Source organism: Gymnoscopelus braueri (genome assembly GCF_963280865.1).
Source record: "Gymnoscopelus braueri genome assembly, chromosome: 4".
Lineage (NCBI taxonomy): Eukaryota > Metazoa > Chordata > Actinopteri > Myctophiformes > Myctophidae > Gymnoscopelus > Gymnoscopelus braueri.
In genome coordinates this window covers 51,567,482-51,588,569 of record NC_137605.1, presented here as the reverse complement: position 1 = coordinate 51,588,569, position 21,088 = coordinate 51,567,482, and the positions used below count along the sequence as shown (strand labels likewise).

The 21,088-nt window shown below is 40.2% G+C and overlaps 1 protein-coding gene across 1 annotated transcript; it reads left to right on the top strand.

The window, feature by feature from the left end:
- Positions 1 to 381: 381 nt before the first annotated feature.
- Positions 382 to 12,850, top strand: stx12l (syntaxin 12, like). Its single transcript, XM_080427086.1, has 10 exons — positions 382 to 486; positions 2,111 to 2,247; positions 4,147 to 4,216; positions 5,101 to 5,200; positions 6,215 to 6,352; positions 7,120 to 7,163; positions 9,276 to 9,387; positions 10,685 to 10,757; positions 11,466 to 11,548; positions 12,706 to 12,850. The coding sequence occupies exons 2-10, from the start codon at positions 2,148 to 2,150 to the stop codon at positions 12,796 to 12,798; spliced, it is 813 nt and encodes a 270-aa protein (XP_080283212.1). The 5' UTR covers positions 382 to 486; positions 2,111 to 2,147; the 3' UTR covers positions 12,799 to 12,850.
- Positions 12,851 to 21,088: the final 8,238 nt, after the last annotated feature.

Below are 21,088 nucleotides of genomic sequence, written 5' to 3'. Positions count from 1 at the left end.
GAGCGTTAGAGAGAACTCACTAACGTTCTGGACTAGGTCAGGTGGCTGGGGTTACATTAAATCACATTACATTAAATCACAATTTAAAACATTTCACTATCAGTGTATTGCATACAAAAATACGTATAAAAAACTACTCTAAAAAAATCAAGTATCACATAAAAAAAAATACATATATTTTTTGAAGATAGAAGTGATGATTATGATGATTATTATGATGAAGCCGGACAACTGATGATAATAGACCCCCATGCTGAGCTTGTAGATCGGCTATTTTCAGCGAGTGACACCGTCCTAGAACGAAGCATAAATCGGGCTTATCGTCCCATGCATGCAAGCGCATGCACGTCGGATTAGCCTCGTCCTAGTGTTGTGATCGTGTGACGGTGACGTCGCGCATGTGGGGCTGGGTCTGCTCTACGTTCCAACAAATCTAATAAACCACATTTATATTTGGAGGCACCGTTATAATATCATCGACGAAAAGTAAGGCATTTTACAAGTGAATTCGCATGAGTTTGTATTAAATATAGGCCTATTGATGCATGTAGAATGTGTTCTAATCCTTGCCATGGTCGTCTGTAGAAATAAAGACAGGAGAGAGAAATAGGCTGAACTGTCAGTGATGTCAACGGATGGTTACATTGTAGCACAACATCAATACGGCGGATCAATGCTGACGATGTGGATGGATACCGTTGTTACTATTTCTGATTTTAGCTATAAGCTTATATGTCTGTTTTGCATAGTGATGAATGATGGACCACAGTCTCTTACTGAAGTATCCTAGAATAAACAGACACTAAAAGGATCTGCTCTGTCGCACCGATCATCTCCTCTTCAATGTTTTATTAAAGTGAGAGACGTGTGTGTTTGTTCTTTGAGACGTTTCTGTTCCAGCCATGCAATGTCTGGTGACATGGCTTTTCTTTCCCCCACTCCATATGATAGAATCTAGAGAGACTATGAGTCTGTGATTATAGCCTACTGACGGGCTCACATTGTCAGCCGAGCCGGTTGCCGATATTTCTGTATGATGAATGTTTGTTTATGTGCTTTATTGTGCTGTTGAAGGCCTGTTATGATGACATAGCGGTGCCAACAGGTTCTGATAGCAGTCCTACTTGTTCGTTATAGGCTATAATTAGTCGGCCTACATACAAAATAGTCAGCGTCGAGGGTGGATATTGGATTTTAAAAAATGCCATTATTGGCGTTTAAAATCATTAATGGTCAAATGACGATTACATGACATGTGGACGTTCTAGAACAGTGGTTCTCAAACTTTGAGGACCCCCAAATTGATACATATCAACCCACGAACCCCCCCCCCCCCCCCATTTGAAAAGATATGCCAGGGACCCCCAAAAGAGACATTTTTTAAAGACTATATGAGATTCCGAAAATTTTTAATTTCAAGGAACCCAATTTGATATGCATTAGGCCATGGACCCCCATTTGATGGCATTTGTATCTCTGGGACCCCAATATACACTGTAGAATCAATGTTAATATAACTCTGAGAGTATATAAATGGAACCATTTGTTGAACCATTTGTACTCTCTCGGAGTTACAGACCCATAAGGGTCCATTTGGTTCCTGACTATCAATCATTTGACTGGGGACCCCCTGCAACCCCCTCAAGGACCCCTGGGGGTCCCCGGACCCCACTTTGAGAACAACTGCTCCAGAATGGCTTTGCATGTGTTTGAGTTTCAAATGAGAAAAAGTGATAAATCCTGTAATTTAACATGGCCATGGCTATAAGCTTACAACGCGTTGTAAGCTTATAGGGTTAAAGTGGTTTAAACTGATTTAGCTGGAGACCCCCTGCCAGGAGGGGATTCCAGGGGGCCCCTGGAACCTCCTCAAGGACCCAAGGGGGTCCCCACTTTGAGAACCACTGCATTAACCTATTTCAGGGGTCTTCAACGTTGTTCAGTCCAAGGACCCCTTAGGCGAGAGAGAGATGAAGCAGGGACCCCCACCACATATTGTATACAATCGTGTCTGAGGACCCCCTTAGGGGTCTCGGGCCCCCTGTTGAAGACCCATGACCTATATTGTATCGCAGTGTTGTAATAGTAACTTTGTACTTGTGTTTGTTAGTTCTATATAGGTGAGTGTCTGAACATCTACAGGCAGGATGTCGTACGGCAGAGTGGAAGGCTACCGCTCCTTACCGCGAGACTTCAGCAACCTCATCCAGACATGCAGCAGCAACATCCAGAAGATCACCCAGAACAGTAAGTGTTCACGTTGTAGGGCAGTGGTTCTTAAACTTTGTCATGTCAAAGACCTCCAAAATGATATGTATTAGGCAGCGGACCCCCATGTCAAAATATGTTGTTCCAGGGACCCCCAGAAGCAAAGATTTGAGTTACAAATGTTCGCTTAAAAAAATATATATATATATATTCAAAGATTTGCACACATTTTCTAGATTTTTCAAAAATAGCAGATCTACAAGCTCATAGCGCGGCACTCGGTGCCGTTCTATGAGCTTGTATATCTGCTATTTTTGAATAGCCAAAGTATAAAATATGGATAAGGGGTTAAAATGATTGTGACGCTTTATTAACTAATTTAGCTGGGGACCGCCTGGTACCCCCCAGACCCCACTTTCAGAACCAATGTTGTAGGGCACACGCACACGCACGCACACACACACACACACACACACACACACACACACACACACACACACACACACACACACACACACACACACACACACACACACACACACACACCTGCACACGCACACGCACACGCACAATCTCTCTCTCTGGTCTCGCCCTCCACCTCTCTAGCTCTCTACCAGGTAAACATCATAGCTAGCATCTGTCTTGCATTTGTGGTCGAGCAACAATAAATGTAAATTACAAAACACCTGAACAAGTATGTTTTGGTACCTGTATTTCTCAGGTACCAAATCCCCACCCCCTAGTTTCCCCACAAGGACATTCTCCTGCACCTTCATGCTTGGACTGACATGCACATGCACTAGGACACTTTAGGCAACTTTGGCTGCGTGGACTTAAGTGCAATTACACAGTCATGCACATCACATCATGCAACACAACATAATTTGCACATATATATGACAGGACCGTAATGGAAATAAGCCGCTGTTTTTTTTGGGGCGTTTTATCCTTTCGATAATGGTGTGACAAAGTATTTATTTTACATATGTTTTTTGTTATCAATAAAGATCTAAGCAACAGAGTTCTGCATAGTAGAACTTGCATCTATTAAAATAGGTTTCAAGGAAGGTATACAGTATATTGGAGATAGTTTGACAAATCAAAGTATTGAAAAACATTTTCAGCACCCCGGACAGCGACCGGGGGGATCCCTAATTGGTGGGATTGAGTCTGCAGAAGTTACACAGATAAATAGACTTGCTTTCCAGTTTGCTAGTTAGATCTCAATTTTACCATATATTTATACATGTAAAGCTATAGACGAATCCACAGAGCGCTGCGGTGTGCATTCTGATACCGCAGTTATGATTGCGCCAGGGGAGCGCTCTGTGGATTCGTCTATAGGAAATACAATCCCTTTTAACAACAAAGAAAATACAGTTGTCCGATTACTGGTATTCACACCACACTGCCTTGCCAGGTTGCCTGACATTAGTTATCACTATAGCAGGGGTCTTCAATGTTTTTAGGTCAGGGACCCCCAGCTGAGAGAGAGATGAAGCAGGGACCCCCATTAAATATTGTATAAAATTATGTTGCAGATGAAACTACAGATTTCATACATGTATACAGATTTCATACATGGATTCATGCTAATGAGTATTTTCAGACAGTTAACCTTTTAAACCCTCAATATTTAGTCAACTTGACCGTTGGCTCTGTACTTGGTCTGCTCTTTTTCACTTTTTTACACTGACTCTCCGAAAATAGCCGATCTACAAGCTCACAACGCCTCGCAGCGTGAGGCGTTGTGAGCTTGTAGATCTGCTAATGGTCCCCAACCACACAAAGATTTGGCAGACCCCCTGTAGTAACTCTGAGGACCCCCTGTTGAAGACCCCTGCACTATAATATTTAACAACAATTGCACAAATAGTCTTGAAGCCTTGGGATTCTCAGTTTCCCGGTGACTGAACGTCTCTGTGCTTTGCTCTGCAGCTGGCCAGATCAAAACCATGCTGCACCAGATGGGGACGAGACAGGACACCCCGGAGCTCCAGGAGAAACTGTAAGTATGGACTTTGGCATTAGTTTTCCTGACGTCACTGGGTCTATCTATGGAAATTCAAAGATGACACCATCCAACGTTATCAGCACTGTTAGCCTACATGATGTCATTATTGTGTCACAACAAACAACTGGTCCAATTGTAGCAGTATAGTGGCTCAAGGCCTCGCCTGATGACCTAAAAGCCTATTATCTCCCCCGCCCAAGGGGGAATTCCTCTTTAGGCTAGTGGATAACATGTTACTTTACACACTTTACACATGTTACGTTACTTTACACACCACTTTCCAGTGGTGTGTAAAGTAACTAAGTACATGTTCTCAATTTTCAATACTTTTACTTAAAGTAAGGAAAATATTGTACTTTTACACCACTACAATTATTTGAAAACCTTAGTTAAGGTACTTTGTAGATTTTGATTATTATTACACAACATACATTAAACACTTCAGCCCAATATACAATTCGGCCATTTCAGCAGATCTACAAGCTCACAATGCGTCGCATTGTGAGCTTGTAGATCGGCTATTTTCAAACGATTTTTTATACATTTTGAACTTGTGAACTTCTACTTGTAACAGAGTATATCTACATTGCAGTATTGATACCTTTGCTTAAGTAAAACATGTGACTACTTCTTCCATCACTGTGGCTTTCCACGCGAGAGACCTGGGTGCGAATCTCGGGCGTTACACAATGACAGAGGCATTTGTTTGGATCTGAAGACTCACGCCTGATTTCCAATTAGTTGCGTGCCAAAAATAGCCGATCTACAAGCTCACACCACACGTCAACTGGGACCCATTGGGAGCTTGTAGATTGCCAATTTTCGGTGCGAGACACTGGTACGCAACTAAGTATAAATCTGTCTTTATTTTCCTACAGCCAACAGGTGCAGCACTACACCAACCAACTGGCTAAAGAGACCAACAACCACCTGAAAGAGCTAGGCTCCCTACCTTCACCACACTCTCCCTCAGAACAAGTGAGTCTGTTTTCTCTAAGTTCTCATGTGGTCCATTCAATATATTACCATATTTTGAGATTTAAAATCATTGGACATGTACATGTATTGTCCTGTGTGCAATACTGCACAAGATGTTGCAAATGTTTGATCATAAAATGCTAGCGGTGCATTCCTTTTTTTCCCCTTAATAAATGGCTGTGTACACTTCTTAATATGCCTGCTGATCAATACAACAAAGCTGTTGTTCACCTAGCCTTGGATCAAGACGGTCATCGGTCATAATGATACGAACATCTTGGGAGTTAATTCAAGTGGTTCCGCACTTGGGGTCCGTACATCTACATAAACGTTCAGATTTACAATATAAAGTGCTTACCCCGTGGCCACGGATGTTACAATTATGTACGGCCTCTCAGAAGTATATTCCATATTGATCAATAAAAAGTATTTTAATCCGATCGGTGTCAGATTCTTTCATACAGTTCTATTATTTCAGAGCACAATACACCTCCCAACCGTTAGGGTGGCGTAGTTGAAAGCATCATTGGGGGAAATGAAGGAATACAGAGAAAATTTGACAATGATCGGATTAAAATGCTTTTTTATTGAACAATACTGAATATACGGGTACTTCTGAGTGACCCTACATAATTGTAACATCCTTGGCCATGGGGTAAGCACTTTATATTTTAAATCTGAAGGTTTATGTTGATGTACGGACCCCAAGTGCGGAAGTGGACTATTTTTGACTAACTCCAAGACTGTCATATAATATATGACAGACTTGTATCAAGGCTATCGGTCACCAAGCCAAACATATTATTAGTTTTTCCAAAAATGCACCTGTTCATAGAAGTAACTAATATAATATTTTACTGTAATATAATGCAATACGTTATTATCAAGTGTTCAAGTGTTTGTATGGTCGGGGGGGAAAGTGCATGTGGTGCACCATGTTGTAGAGACTGTTCCATACTGTAATTACACAGTAAATCCACAGATAATAATAAGCTGTCATTCTCTCCCCTGTAGAGACAGCAGAAGATCCAGAAGGAGCGTCTGATGAATGACTTCTCCGCAGCCCTCAACAACTTCCAGGTGGTGCAGCGACGAGTGGCCGAGAAGGAGAAGGAGTCTGTGGCCAGGGCCCGCGCCGGGACCCGCCTCATGGTGACGGGAACATGCTTTTTCATTTGGCCCAGGGCTGCAGCCATCCATTATCTTCTTATGGATGTTTCTATCCATTGCTTCTTTTTCGATTAATCGAAATATATTTTATGTATCATAATATTTATGTATCGTTGCTGGCAGGCGGAAAGCTTGTATCTCCATACTTTTTCTTTTTTTTTGTAAATGAATGCCCTACTCCACCATACAAGGGTGTCACTGAAAAGTATTGTGAGCTTGTAGATCGGCTATTTTCACAATTTTAAATAATTTAAAAAATAATACTTAAAAAATAATGGTTTTGGACTTACAAGGTTTCCACCCGGCAGTGACGATATATTATATATATATACACACACACACACACACACACACACACACACACACACACACACACACACACACACACACACACACACACACACACACACACACACACACACACACACGTGTATATATGTCAAAAAATCAAAGTTAATAGAAATTGGAAAAAGTTCCAATTTGATATTTTTTTATAATCAACTATATTGATTAGTCAAATTAACATTTGCAGTCTTATTGGACTTCATAGTTAATTTATGCTACTGTATTTGAAGACATGATGTACAAATAACAATGTATTTTGTCTGTGTATTGTGTTTGTGTATAAATTCAATTGAACATTATCTCTAGCTATCACAAGTACTATAAATAACTACGAATAATGGAGGATATAAATCCCCTGTTTGTTTAGTACTGGTCTGATGATTGTTCACTGTTCCAATCTGCAGGGAGATGGTGGCAATGTGGATGAGCAGCTGGTGACATTTGAAAAGTATGTTTGTGGTGACTGACTAATTGGCCCCGATACTGATAGCCACGGTGGTCAATGGATGCTACAATGTGTTCTGTGACATGCCTGCCTCTAGTTAATCCTCTGTGCTTGCTGGCTTGCTGAGGTTGTAGACTGCAGAATGTATAGTGTTCCTGCATGTGTTCGTTTGCTGTGTTAGTCTCGCATATACAGTAGCCAGAGTTCAAAACGTTTAATTTCTATCCGAGTGGATCAGATTTTTGGATTTTGTGTAGGTCAAAATTGAGGGAAGAAAACTGCATTGGGATCACTTTGGCATTCGATCTGGGATCATAGAATTATCTCAGCCAACATTATGTCAATTAAGAGATAATAAGTTTTGATTAATCAAATAAAATCTTTAACACCCCAAATCCAAATCTGATCCACTCGCATAGGGATTAAAAGTTTTGAACTCCTGGACCCAGACGATCAGAGATCTCAGCCTGCTGATATACATCTGGTTGTATATCAAAATTCATTGAATGGCCTAAAACAGGGTGGAAAAATTTTGTCGATTTAACCCATTTAGACATGAAGCCGATTCTACAAATGTCTTCTAAATCCCAACAGTTTTCTGAAAAACGTATGTTTCTATCTCAGTGGTGATCAAACTTTTTCATGTCAAGGACCCCCAAAATTATATGTATTTGGCTGCCGACCCCCATGTCAAAATATTGTGTTCCAGGGACCCCCAAAAGCAAAGATTTGATTTACAAATGTTCGCTTTAAAAATATATGTATTCAAAGATTTGCACACATTTTCATGATTAAAAAAAAGCAGATCTACAAGCTCATAGCACGGCTATGAGCTTGTATATCTGATATTTTTTGAATAGCTAAAGTGTAAAATAATACTTTTTAGCTCAAATCAAAAAATGACAGATGCGTTCCAGGTCTTAATGGGTTAAGAAAAATAACTGCACCACAGAACCAATATACAGATTTCAGGGCGGTTTTTCATATTTTAATGGTTTTCAAAGCAGTGGGGGTATAGGTTTGTTATAGTGCTGGTTTTCACTGCCATCCAAGTAAGTAGCCTTACTACCGAGCCACGTGGCCCATAGGTCAGGATCACTGTCCATATTCTAACTTTTTGTGTTTGTTCATAAATTAACGCGCTACTTGATCATACTACAGTATCACACAAAAGCACCAAAGGTAGCTGATCTACAAGCTCGAAATGCGGCGCGAAGCTTGTATCTGCTACTTTGGTACTTTTTAATTTGAATCCTGAAAAGTAACTGTTTCTGTAGCGTGAGGCGTCTTGATGTACACTTACATCCTCCAGCCATGATGTACAAGTAGTACACCCCCCTTGACCTGACGCAGGGACTTATACCTCCAATCCAACTCTTTATGCTGAGTGCCAAGCAGGGAGGCATCGGGTAGCATTTTAGAGTCTTTGGTATTTGGCCAGGGATTGAACCCTGACCTCCCAATCTCAGGGCGGACACTCTTAACAGTCGGCAGAGATATCCAATCGTCTGGCTACGTGAGACTATAGCGGTATATTAGTACTTGTGCTAGGTATACTCTTGTTTTATGGCACTTAATTGTGTTAGTCTATTTGCGCTAAGAACCCATTACATCTCCCACACTGAGGCTACACCCCTGTGTCTCTTTATAACTTGATTATGTGACATGAGGCATCACCAGCATGTTAACTTCCCACTTCTGGTGTGGCATAGCCTACTAACTAATACCCCCAACATATAAACACGTCTTTTAAAAACAAACCAAAAAAAAGCCCACCCACATTGGCTCCAGCAATGTTCTTTGCCGTGTATGGGCACATTTATCTCTCTGGACAGACTTTATAGCATTTCTAAATCCATGCCATGCACATAAACCACATAAACCCTATACTGTACTTGGTTGACAGAGGCTCTATAATAGATCCTTGAATTCCCTTTCCCTCTACATCAAATCTCTTCGCAGGAAATAGCCTCTTCGCAGGATCGACTAGCTCCCAACGTGTTGCGTTGCAACGCGTTGTGTGCTTGTAGATCGGCTATTTTCACTGGTCGTTAGCCCCACATTAGGAATGCTATAGGGTTAAAGTGGTTAATGTGTGATTGTCTTATTGTGCAGAGAGGATGATGACTGGGCTCAAGACCAGACTCAGGATGAAGCTGAGGTCAGCATCACAGAGGAGGATCTGGAGGTTATCAAGGAACGGGAGACCAACATCAGACAGCTGGAGGTACTGTAGGGCTGGGCAACAGATCCATATTACTGTATGAGACTATCGTATCTGTATCTACTGTATAGTGCGTAGCAAAAAATCCTGAAGGGGGCGTCAACAAGTGGCATTTGGAGCGGCGGACATCTTGGTGGGGGATAAACAGGTTGACTTAACATTGACCCCCACCAGTATGTCTGCAGCTACTATGACACGCCCCCCGTGGTGACGACACGTTGCCAAGCACTATAGCGTTAGCAAGTTATCGCTAACGCTATGCCAGGGACTATGTATTTCCTCATTGACCAGATTTATGATGTCCCCACATGGTCTGCACTAAATAAATATGCTAAACAAATATGCTTGTAGGTTGTTGAAAGCCTTTTCTCTGCATGGGAAGACTCTCAGAACACCCCCTTTTGTATGAAATCCCCTTTTTTCTGCCATAAAACAAAATATGTCCACCAGACGGAGAAACTTCTCTTCACTCAATACTTCCACCTACAGATCCACATCAATGGATCAGAATGTTTGTAAACAAAGTGTAGAGCTGTATTTCCGGGTAGAATCGTCTCTGAACATTTAGCCTACACACAATATAAAATGTCTAGTTTGTGAACTTGTTATTATTTAGAACTAAATTATGTATTTCTCATAACAATATCAAGTATCAAGTAATATAAGTGTCCAGTTTTTCCAGAAATAAGGTTAATAAAGTCTGCTCGATGCTGCTACCGTTATCCACACGGAAATACATTTTATGGTTGTGGTGATGTCATGATGATTTGGTCTATTAACCCATTAAGACCTGAGACGCATCTGTGTCATTTTTAGATTTGAGCTAAAACATTATTTTACACTTTGGCTATTCAAAAATAGCAGATCTACAAGCTCATAGCGCGGCACCGAGTGCCGCGCTATGAGCTTGTAGATCTGCTATTTTTGCTGGTGATTGCTGGTGATTATTTATCAACATATCTCATTGTGTGAATATTTAGCAAAAGCACCAACAGTCATTCCCACAATATTAATATTGAGGTATTTGGTAAAAAATGGGAAATATTTGGAAATATTTTGTCAATATAGTCCAGGACTTGCTGGAGGTATTCTATTAGAGCAGTGGTTCTCAAACTTCCATTTGGTTCCATTGGTACACTCTCAGAGTTGCAGACCTCTAAGGGTCCATTTGGAACCCCCACAAGGAACCCAGAGGGTCCCTGGACCCCACTTTGAGAAGCATTGTATTAGAGGAAGGAATGCCACGCATGCCATCACTGTCTGTCAATCACTATACTCTCTTTTTGTCAATTCCTTTCAGTCGGACATTATGGATGTGAACCAGATCTTCAAAGACTTGGCGCTGATGATCCATGACCAGGGAGAGATGATCGGTAAGTACTGTAGTCCTTCCTCTTACCTCCTCTTCTACACATGTACTCTATTTAACCCATTCAACCCGTTAACGCATCTCTGTCATTTTAGATTTCTTTGGCTATTCAAAAATAGCAGATATACAAGCTCATAGCACGGCACTCGCTTGTATATCTGCAACAAAAAACTATCGCGAAAATGTGTGCAAATCTTTGAATTTATATTTTTTAAAGCGAACATTTGTAAAATATTTTTTTTCCAGGGATCCTCCAGAAGCAAAGATTTGAGTTACAAATGTTCGCTTTAAAAATATATATATATTCACAGATTTGCACACATTTTCACGAGAAAAATAAATAGGTAATTAAATGTTAATTAGATCTGGCATAGTGGCATTTTATCAAGATGCAAGATTTGTTACATCTTACATACGAAAGTTTTTTTCTTTCTGCTACATTTTAGCAGCAATTAAAACAATAACAAAGAGAAAAAAATAGTGATTTGTTCCATTAGTCATATCACACTTTGAGGTGCTTGAAGGTGCTGTGTGCATGGCATTTACTTCTAAATGTTATCCATCTGTGCATGTGCTCACTGCACAGTATGTGTGAATAGATATCTATTTTATATATTGTTGCTGTCGGGAAACATTTTTTAAGCTGGCATCATGCGTTCTAGTAAAGTTACCATTCAATCCTATGTACCCATGACTGTCATGTGTCCCACAGACAGCATCGAGGCCAACGTGGAGAGCGCGGAGGTCCATGTGGACAGAGGCACTGCCCAGCTTCAAAGGGCAGCATACTACAAGGTACATACAGTACCTGCTCTGTAATGTTGATTTTGACAGCAAATTTTGATTTAGTTTTAGTCATAGGGTCGACTAAAATGTATTTTGGCGGTGCCTCATTTGGCGGTGCCTCATTTTTCACTTGGTTGCACGCTGAAAATAGCAGGTCTACAAGCTCACAACGCGTCGCAGCGCGACGCGTTGTGAGCTTGTAGATCTGCTATTTTCAGAGCGCAACACCTGAGCGCAACCAAACATACTTGTCTTAGTTCTACTGGATCTCTCCACTAGTCCCTCACTAACATTTTAGTCTAGTTTTTATTTGTTGACGAAATTGTCAATATATTTAGTCTTAGTTTCAGTCATCATAGCTTAGCTTTGATTTAGTTTTTTATTTAGCTATAGTCAGTGATAAAAGGTAGTCGACGAACATTTTTTGTCATAGTTTTAGTCGTTGAAATCAACACTGCTGCTCTGCACACATCACCACCCAGCTGTACACCACCTGGCTGTAGAATGATGGGATCAATGTGTCATTATCGATTGAATCCAAACCACGCATGTGTTAGTGCACGGCATGAACAGTAGTTATGCCTTTAAAGGGCCCGACCACTTTGGTAGAGGTTTAGGTTGTGTATTTACCTTACCATGATCTAACTCCCAAAGGTGAGTAAGAAATAAAAAAAATATTGCTCCATTGACTAGAAATTGATAATTCAAAATATGCTACTCAAATATTAGAGGCGTCTGTCAATCACAGGGCCCTGAGCGCAGACGCTGATTGGCTCATCTGATTGGCTCATCTGATTGGCTCATCTGATTGGCTCATCTGATTGGCTTTTCTACTCTTTCTTCTGCAAAACGCCCACCCAGCGTTATGAAAACAAGCTCTTCAGCAAACAAAGGCACATGATATTAATACGTTTTGTTCAACAAGATAATCTCCACAAATCATCACACTTGTTATGCATTTCTAACCACAGAGGCAATTAATAGAATGGCTTGAAAATTCATTGTCACCATACTAACTGTCGCAGAACAAAATATACTCTTTTTACTTTCCACATAAATGGCAGGGGAACCCATCGCAAACGTATACTTCTGAGATTTAGGACTACAATCTGATGCTCTCATAATGATTAAGGGTTGATTTCTGTGTTGTGTGTATCTTCTTGCAGAGGAAGTCTCGTAAAAGGATGTGCATCCTGGCCATCGTGTTGTCCCTGGTCCTGACCATCCTGGTCATTATCATCTGGCAGGCCATCAAATGAGAGCAGCGGGACACTGGAGGCATGTGGAGTGGCACACTATCATTCTCACTGTTAGTTTCTCCCATTAAGACCTGAAGCCGATTCTACAAAATAATGTCTTCTAAATCCCAACAGTTTTCTAAAAAAAACATATGTTTCTATGTCAGTGGTTCTCAAACTTTTTCATGTCAAGGACCCCCAAAATGATACGTATTTGGCCGCGGACCACCATCTCAAAATGTTTTGTTCCAGGGACCCCCCAGAAGCAAAGACTAGAGTTAAAAATGTTCGCTTTAAAACAATATATATTCAAAGATTTGCACAAAATGTTCTTGATTTTTCAAAAATAGCAGATCTACAAGCTCATAGCGCGGCACTCGGTGCCGCGCTATGAGCTTGTATATCTGCTATTTTTGAATAGCCAAAGTGTAAAATAATGCTTTTTTAGTTCAAATCAAAAAATGACACAGATGCGTTCCAGGTCTTAAAGGGTTAAAGGTATCTGCAAGTTATATTTTTGGGTTACAACAAAAGGTTTATTGTTAAAAGGTTAAAGCGTGTTGCATTGCTGCTATATAGAGTGTTTGTTCAGTAACAGGGGTCTCTTCCCTCTCTCAACTTCTTCAGCAAACGGGATATCAATGTAATCCAAACAGGACAGAGAACTCACACACAGGATACCGGATAAGCAAGTGAATATGGAAGTGATGGAACAATTATTTTATTGGAATATTATAAATTTGAAGCTGATGAAAGGGTTCTCTCTTCTGATTGGATGAAATTGGTATCCCACCCGAAAACGTTTTTTTTTTCTCGAGCTGGAGAGGCAGTGAAACTCCTGTTTCTGAACAAACACTCTATAGCAATGATTGCGATGCAGAGTATAGAGAGCTTTCACCTTTGAACGAAAAAAAGGTTAAAGTGCGTTTTAGCCAAAGAATATCACTTACTGTACCTTTGACTCAGAGAGTGTACAAATGGAACCAAATTGACCCGTAATTTGTACCCTCTCAGAGTTAAACTAGCACTCAGGATTTTACGGTGTGTGTGTGTGTGTGCGTGTGCGTGTGCGTGTGTGTGTGCGTGTGTGTGTGTGTGTGTGTGTGTGTGTGTGTGTGTGTGTGTGTGTGTGTGTGTGTGTGTGTGTGTGCGTGTGAGCTGTACTGTTGAATGCTGACTTTGCAGTCCTCTTGATGTAAAGATGTAAAGTAGCCTATTTTAAAAGTGCAGACAGTACTCAGCGTCGTCTACTGAATATTTCATTGGTTAATGGGTACCACTGCTGTTGTATAATTGGTTCACAGCATCCTATAGGCTCTCACTTGTCTGTGGTGTGACGTCATGCTTCACAAAGTATTTATCTCAAGAGATAATGTATGCATCCTTCAGTTCTCTCTCTGTGTGCGTGTGTGCGTGTGTGCTTGTGCGTGTGTGCGCGTGTGCGTGTGTGTGTGTATACCTGTATATCCCACATTCTAACATCCTGTATGAAAAGCAAATAACCTTTATCACTGTATGTTAAACTGCGTTTTACCAAATGCAATGATGCACAGTTTTGTATATACATGCCTCTATGAATGCTGAATGGATAGACCATGAATTCTCTTTTGCCCCCAAAGGAGTATGAATGTCTTACCTTCCAGCTATGGTGTAGATCTAAAGTTTCACTACAAAAGACAATGTATGGTTGAAAATGGCATCCTATCTGTCTTCAGTTAATTTGTTATAGATGCATATGTGCACACAAAATGAATAAACATCAACCTGATGTTCTTTTGGTGTTATGTCTCCATTTGTCCAGTAGAGGGCATGCTAACCATCTAACCATGATCACAGAATAGACAGCAGCTGCAGTTATTCTCACTTCTTGGGCCACACACTTGTACTGAATTGATATCGCCATAGACCAGGGGTCTTCAACAGGGGGTCCGGGACCCCTAGGAGATCCTCAGAGATACTGCAGGGGGGCTGCCAAATCTTTGTGTGATAGGGACTTTATTTTATTTTATTGTTTTACATTAATCACTTGAACCCTCGCATCCCTATTCTGGGGAGAACATTAGCCGAAAATAGCAGATCTAATAGCTATTTTCTCAATTTTTTCTCAGATCTATAAGCTTGTGAGCTTGTAGATTGGCTATTTTCGGCAAAAGGGTTGGTGTACAGGGAAAAAAGAGCAGACCAAGTACAAACCAAAGGTCAAGTTTTACAATGAGCCACTTTTAAAAAATGTCATTATCACAGCCAGAATAATATAAATTTCAATACAACAATGTCATGATCTATACTTAAGGTTCCTGTGCATCCCTACCAACAAAAACATTTTGCCCAGATAATGTATTTTGCAAATATCACTGAAAAAAGTGTTGAACAATGTGGTGTAAGTTGATCATGAAAAAAAAGCTCATTTACAGTATGTTCCTATTCTATAATCTTCACAGAATAAGATCTTGTCAAAATTAATGGGGGGGAAAACTGGCTTTCTCTCTTCATAGATGATATTAAATAAGAAAGCCATGTGGTATACCATCTTTTATTTTTTATTTTTAATATAAGTTTTCATATTGATTTAATATACTGTAGGCTCAAGTCAACTTTTCCCAAATGGTCATCATACCCCATGGACATCTGAACAAATAAATGGTAGGAGAGAGCAGGACAGACCAAATATTACATATCAAAATGGGCTGATTGAGAATCACTGCACCAGAGGTGTACTTTACTCCATTGAGGTGTAAATATTGCTCCATTGACTAGAAATTGATAATTCAAAATATGCTACTCAAATATTAGAGGCGTCTGTCAATCACAGGGCCCTGAGCGCAGACGCTGATTGGCTCATCTGATTGGCTCATCTGATTGGCTCATCTGATTGGCTCATCTGATTGGCTTTTCTACTCTTTCTTCTGCAAAACGCCCACCCAGCGTTATGAAAACAAGCTCTTCAGCAAACAAAGGCACATGATATTAATACGTTTTGTTCAACAAGATAATCTCCACAAATCATCACACTTGTTATGCATTTCTAACCACAGAGGCAATTAATAGAATGGCTTGAAAATTCATTGTCACCATACTAACTGTTGCAGAACAAAATATACTCTTTTTACTTTCCACATAAATGGCAGGGGAACCCATCGCAAACGTATACTTCTGAGATTTAGGACTACAATCTGATGCTCTCATAATGATTAAGGGTTGATTTCTGTGTTGTGTGTATCTTCTTGCAGAGGAAGTCTCGTAAAAGGATGTGCATCCTGGCCATCGTGTTGTCCCTGGTCCTGACCATCCTGGTCATTATCATCTGGCAGGCCATCAAATGAGAGCAGCGGGACACTGGAGGCATGTGGAGTGGCACACTATCATTCTCACTGTTAGTTTCTCCCATTAAGACCTGAAGCCGATTCTACAAAATAATGTCTTCTAAATCCCAACAGTTTTCTAAAAAAAACATATGTTTCTATGTCAGTGGTTCTCAAACTTTTTCATGTCAAGGACCCCCAAAATGATACGTATTTGGCCGCGGACCACCATCTCAAAATGTTTTGTTCCAGGGACCCCCCAGAAGCAAAGACTAGAGTTAAAAATGTTCGCTTTAAAACAATATATATTCAAAGATTTGCACAAAATGTTCTTGATTTTTCAAAAATAGCAGATCTACAAGCTCATAGCGCGGCACTCGGTGCCGCGCTATGAGCTTGTAGATCTGCTATTTTTGAATAGCCAAAGTGTAAAATAATGCTTTTTTAGTTCAAATCAAAAAATGACACAGATGCGTTCCAGGTCTTAAAGGGTTAAAGGTATCTGCAAGTTATATTTTTGGGTTACAACAAAAGGTTTATTGTTAAAAGGTTAAAGCGTGTTGCATTGCTGCTATATAGAGTGTTTGTTCAGTAACAGGGGTCTCTTCCCTCTCTCAACTTCTTCAGCAAACGGGATATCAATGTAATCCAAACAGGACAGAGAACTCACACACAGGATACCGGATAAGCAAGTGAATATGGAAGTGATGGAACAATTATTTTATTGGAATATTATAAATTTGAAGCTGATGAAAGGGTTCTCTCTTCTGATTGGATGAAATTGGTATCCCACCCGAAAACGTTTTTTTTTTCTCGAGCTGGAGAGGCAGTGAAACTCCTGTTTCTGAACAAACACTCTATAGCAATGATTGCGATGCAGAGTATAGAGAGCTTTCACCTTTGAACGAAAAAAAGGTTAAAGTGCGTTTTAGCCAAAGAATATCACTTACTGTACCTTTGACTCAGAGAGTGTACAAATGGAACCAAATTGACCCGTAATTTGTACCCTCTCAGAGTTAAACTAGCACTCAGGATTTTACGGTGTGTGTGTGTGTGTGCGTGTGCGTGTGCGTGTGTGTGTGTGTGTGTGTGTGTGTGTGTGTGTGTGTGTGTGTGTGTGTGTGTGTGTGTGTGTGTGTGTGTGTGCGTGTGAGCTGTACTGTTGAATGCTGACTTTGCAGTCCTCTTGATGTAAAGATGTAAAGTAGCCTATTTTAAAAGTGCAGACAGTACTCAGCGTCGTCTACTGAATATTTCATTGGTTAATGGGTACCACTGCTGTTGTATAATTGGTTCACAGCATCCTATAGGCTCTCACTTGTCTGTGGTGTGATGTCATGCTTCACAAAGTATTTATTGCGAACGCAGCGGAAGGAGGCGCGCAAGTGGAGCATACTATGAAACCGTGCTCGGCTTGTGTGTGTCTCTGGGTCTCTGTGTGCACTGCCTGTGTGCACTGCCTGTGTGCAGCTCCTCTGAGATAAGTAAATGTCCAATTTAGACGTACCATACATCAAATGAAAGGTCTTTGAAAACTGAACACACCTGTCAAGGTTGCGTTTAAGCCCGCCCCTTCCCCCGGAAGCCACGCCCCGGAGAAGGCTCCTAAAAACTCCCCATTGAAACCCCATGTTAAATGAAAAGTGCCCGAATCGCTCCCAAACTTTTTCTACCCCCCCTAAGTGGGGGTCTACGAACAAATACATCGGGCTCGGATTTTGGCTCCGCCCCCCGGAAGTGGGTGAAACAGGCACTTCAAACACTTTGTTGAATTGTTCAAAAACATTCCAAGTTTTTTTTTTGTGAATTTGTATTTTTCTAAGATGCTCCTTTTAACGCAGATTTTTTGGAAAAAAAAAAAAAAAAAATTATTGGTTACTTTTTTTTAAATATTTTTTTTCATTCTTTTTTTTCTTTTTTTGCGTTCGCTTACCGCGTTCGCGCGTCTTACTTGTCTCAAGAGATAATGTATGCATCCTTCAGTTCTCTCTCTGTGTGCGTGTGTGCGTGTGTGCTTGTGCGTGTGTGCGCGTGTGTGTGTGTGCGTGTGTGTGTGTATACCTGTATATCCCACATTCTAACATCCTGTATGAAAAGCAAATAACCTTTATCACTGTATGTTAAACTGCGTTTTACCAAATGCAATGATGCACAGTTTTGTATATACATGCCTCTATGAATGCTGAATGGATAGACCATGAATTCTCTTTTGCCCCCAAAGGAGTATGAATGTCTTACCTTCCAGCTATGGTGTAGATCTAAAGTTTCACTACAAAAGACAATGTATGGTTGAAAATGGCATCCTATCTGTCTTCAGTTAATTTGTTATAGATGCATATGTGCACACAAAATGAATAAACATCAACCTGATGTTCTTTTGGTGTTATGTCTCCATTTGTCCAGTAGAGGGCATGCTAACCATCTAACCATGATCACAGAATAGACAGCAGCTGCAGTTATTCTCACTTCTTGGGCCACACACTTGTACTGAATTGATATCGCCATAGACCAGGGGTCTTCAACAGGGGGTCCGGGACCCCTAGGAGATCCTCAGAGATACTGCAGGGGGGCTGCCAAATCTTTGTGTGATAGGGACTTTATTTTATTTTATTGTTTTACATTAATCACTTGAACCCTCGCATCCCTATTCTGGGGAGAACATTAGCCGAAAATAGCAGATCTAATAGCTATTTTCTCAATTTTTTCTCAGATCTATAAGCTTGTGAGCTTGTAGATTGGCTATTTTCGGCAAAAGGGTTGGTGTACAGGGAAAAAAGAGCAGACCAAGTACAAACCAAAGGTCAAGTTTTACAATGAGCCACTTTTAAAAAATGTCATTATCACAGCCAGAATAATATAAATTTCAATACAACAATGTCATGATCTATACTTAAGGTTCCTGTGCATCCCTACCAACAAAAACATTTTGCCCAGATAATGTATTTTGCAAATATCACTGAAAAAAGTGTTGAACAATGTGGTGTAAGTTGATCATGAAAAAAAAGCTCATTTACAGTATGTTCCTATTCTATAATCTTCACAGAATAAGATCTTGTCAAAATTAATGGGGGGGAAAACTGGCTTTCTCTCTTCATAGATGATATTAAATAAGAAAGCCATGTGGTATACCATCTTTTATTTTTTATTTTTAATATAAGTTTTCATATTGATTTAATATACTGTAGGCTCAAGTCAACTTTTCCCAAATGGTCATCATACCCCATGGACATCTGAAAAAATAAATGGTAGGAGAGAGCAGGACAGACCAAATATTACATATCAAAATGGGCTGATTGAGAATCACTGCACCAGAGGTGTACTTTACTCAGTGCTGGACTGGGACAAAAATTTGGCCATGACATTTTGGCCCAGACCGGCCCACTACAACCAGTGCGCAGATACTCTACCGCCCCGCTCCGTCGAGACACGTACAAACACACATGCCCTTACTGAAAAACATCCCTCCATGTTCTGGAGCCTTGAGTAAAATAATCGATAACTATACACAATCCATACACAACTACACGACCTATAAATATGATAGTTAGCCTACAGTACTCACAAACAAGCAGAGTGTGTTGCTCTTATAAGGAGGATGCAGGCTAAACCACATCATGGCACTGGAAGCAAGCAAGCCTACTCTGGGGAGATCATCTCCACTGAGATGATGTATTGGACCTATTACAAACCTAGACATAAGAAGTAGAGGACTGTTATGAATGGGTGAAGTATGAACATGATTACATGCAAAAAATATGTCTGCATGCAATTAGAACTTTAGCTGGTTCGCTAAAGTATAGAAAACAAGGGTAAGGTAATAATGATCTGAGAATTGAGCTAGCCTATCTTTTATAGGCTAGAATAGATCTATACAGGAAATGTGTATCTGTAATTTGCGCACTGTGTGTATGCAAATAAGTTGTTTTATTGTAACAGCAAAGTCATTCAGTGCTTTTAATAACAACCATGTATGTCCCTGTGTACATTTTGAAAGGTCAGTAAACAATAACACTGAAACAAGATGTTTGATGATTGTCCTTAAAGCCCATATGGGCTGCCTGGGCAAAAGGAACAATGCATGACACTTGTGACTTGTAATGTCATTATTGTGAGAAATGTTCATTAATTGCAAAAATAGCATATTAAAAAAAGGCCTTTAGGTGTGGTGTGGTGATTTGAATAGTGAGAAATGGAGAGGACAAGCCCTGAGAGTGGTGAGAAAAGGACCCAAAATGTTTTACTATATTTTAAATACATGAGCATAACACTATATTAATTGTGTCTAATATAATAGCACCACACCACAATTGTCTGGTTGGGAAAAGAAGAAAAAAACACTTCATTATTTGGGTGCTGTTTAGTGGAATAAACTTCTGATTCACATCAAGAATAGGATGTACTGTTGTTTGTAGAGCTATTGGGATTTTGTCTTGCATAATGAATATTAGATGTTTTATGTAATCTCTAAATTCTTGTAACTTGTGGATAAGAGTTGACAGCTGCTTGATTTTATTTGAATACTTTATTGAGGTATAGGTCGTCTAGAAGTGTCTGGTAGCTGCACTAAACATCTTGTAAAATGTTAGGTTTAAAACGTGCAAATAAATCATTTTAGCTGCTAATCAGTGGTGAGCTACACTTTATTAGTGGAATAAAGGGATGCAACTTAATATTCAGGTGTGTTGTGATTTTTTTGTTGTGACATCTATTATGTCCAACATGAAGATGAAATCCATTTCTGGAACAATTAATGCACAAATGGAGGCAAATTAAATGTTTCACAAACATTAGGCAGAACTGTATCAAAGATTGTCAGAATGGTCCGGTTTTATGTAGTATTGGCTCCATCTAGTAGATATACTGGAGACATGCATGCAAATATGTGGAAAGTTGCTTTCTATTTGCTGCTCAGTGCTCACATCCTGTCTAAAGCCCGCCTACTGTATCCGGTAACTTTCTCAGACTATTATAGACAGACGAGACAGACACGGTTTCCGTATCCGCTCCAT

Coding starts and splice junctions, on each gene's coding strand:
- stx12l (XM_080427086.1), top strand. CDS start 2,148: ATGTCGTACGGCAGAGTGGAAGGCTACCGCTCCTTACCGCGAGACTTC. Junction 2,248..4,146: donor CCAGAAGATCACCCAGAACA/GTAAGTGTTCAC, acceptor TTTGCTCTGCAG/CTGGCCAGATCAAAACCATG. Junction 5,201..6,214: donor CACACTCTCCCTCAGAACAA/GTGAGTCTGTTT, acceptor TCTCCCCTGTAG/AGACAGCAGAAGATCCAGAA.